This window comes from Dendrobium catenatum, unplaced genomic scaffold (assembly GCF_001605985.2).
Source record: "Dendrobium catenatum unplaced genomic scaffold, ASM160598v2 fragScaff_scaffold_938, whole genome shotgun sequence".
NCBI classification, from domain to species: Eukaryota; Viridiplantae; Streptophyta; class Magnoliopsida; order Asparagales; family Orchidaceae; genus Dendrobium; species Dendrobium catenatum.
In genome coordinates, this window is record NW_021319400.1 from 369,084 (window position 1) to 371,091 (window position 2,008).

The 2,008-nt window shown below is 36.9% G+C and overlaps 1 protein-coding gene across 1 annotated transcript; it reads right to left on the bottom strand.

Moving 5' to 3' along the window:
- Positions 1-920: 920 nt before the first annotated feature.
- On the bottom strand, positions 921-1,565 carry LOC114578334 (protein LATE FLOWERING-like). The gene has a single exon (XM_028697452.1). It carries the CDS (start codon positions 1,563-1,565, stop codon positions 921-923), a length of 645 nt encoding a protein of 214 aa, XP_028553285.1.
- Positions 1,566-2,008: the final 443 nt, after the last annotated feature.

The following is a 2,008-nucleotide window of genomic DNA, read 5'->3' on the forward strand; positions in this document are numbered from 1 at the left end:
CCTGAGGGCCTCACAATTTTGTCATATTGGTATAACTTCCAGGAAGTCACTCATCCTAAGATTTCTTCGAAATAAGCACACTTATCTGCGTAGTTTCTTAATGGAATTCCAAACATTACATCAAAAGGTGTGTCGATATTTAAGAGTATGTTCTTTTATTTAAGGAGTTTCATAAGGGTAATGATGGTTAGGAGATTAAAATTTGGCAATGATGATCAGGAGACCATAATTTGATAGCAGTGAATACGAGATCGTAGTTAAGTGACATTTATCATAGGATCATAATCGAGTAATATATAGTGATTGGAGGAACGCAGTCTCATGATGATAATCAGATGATCGTAGTCAAGCAATCTCCTCCTATCCTAAAATAGGGAGAAAAATAAATATCACCAATTAATAATTAAAAAAAAGAACAAAATAGATATATAACATTTCAAATAAAAAAATTCTAAAAATATTAATATTTAATTTAAAATAAAAAATGTAGAATATATATTTTTTTTGTTTTTTAAGAGACATCCAATAAAATTTAAAAATATTTAAAATTAACTATTTAGTTTAATCTCTACGTAATTTGAAAATTATCATATTTGATAATTAAATTTATTTATCATTATTGGATTCTCATTGTAATTTATATAAAATTTTATTAAAAATAGTTAAAAATAATAGTAAAATAAAATTTATGATTATAATCTTAAAAATAAAATAGTAAAAAAATTATTTCAAATAAATTCTTAATGTCAATAATATGTAGGTTCATATTACAAGAGAGAATAATTCAATTTAGAATTTATTAAAGAAAAAATAAATGTGGATGTAATAATAATATTTCATATGGTTCACCCATTTTGATTGAGCTCTAAAATAGTTTATTCCAAAAAAAAAAAAGATTGAATTAGAGATCCTGACCTAAATCAAAGCCTTAGAGAAAGATCAACTTGTGAGTCCTCTTCCTCATCGGCTGCAACATCCTCATTTGCCTCCCATTGATTGAGAACAGATCCCCTCTGCCAATTAAGAAAATCCATCGTCTCGCATCCGTCTGTGGCATCCCCCGCCGGCGCAGGAACAAATAAATGCTGGCCATAACCATCACCAAAGCGGGCGGCGCCACCACTATGGACCCCAAAGAAACCGGCCGCCTCGCCGACAACAGCCGAAGACCGACATCCATGGGATTCGATTGGGAGCGACACCGGGGAGGAGAAAAAAGTAGGCGGAGGCGGCGTCGGCGGCGGTGGCGTGAGATATAGGTGGTGAGGGTTCCAGCTGACGCTTCGCTCCTTCTTATGGGCGTTCTGGTGGCCGCCGAGAGCTTGGGATTTGAGGAATTTTTTGTTGCAGAAGAGGCAGGGGAAGAGACGGAGGTCTCTTTGGTGCTGGGGAGTTGAGGGGGAGGAAGAGGAGGTGGAAGGGGAGGAGGTGGTTGGCTGTGCAGATAGAGTTAAGGAGAAGTCTGGGGTTGCTGGAGATGACGACGGCGGCGGAGGAGGCGGCGGGTGGTCTGCTGGTGGGGAAGAGGAAGAGGGAGAGTGGGGCAGTGGTGTTGCTGTTTGCATTGTGATGTTCTGTTGTAGGTCTGAACAATGGACGACTGTTTATGGTGAGACAGAGTGAGAATGCTTTCTGTATGTGCGTGGAGGAGGGTATAATGGGTATTCAAGCAAGTCATACAACAAAGGCAGCGAAATTTTAAAATAAAACATTAAAACCTCAAATAAAGCGAAATTATTCAGAAGATTTTTTTTTTTTTTTTAATAAAACCCATACAATGGGCCTAAGTGTTAATTAAAAAGAAGTTTATAAGTCCTTAATGAATCAACAGCCCTATAAAAATACAACATTTGAAGTAAAATCTACAAGCTGTCGATCCAATCTATTACAAGAGACAACAAAAGCAAAATAAAAACCTAACAGAACAACACAAAAAAGGAATAAGGGCCAAGAGTGAACAACGGCCAAAGAGCAACCCAAAGAAAGTAGCCACCCGATCAAGACCATC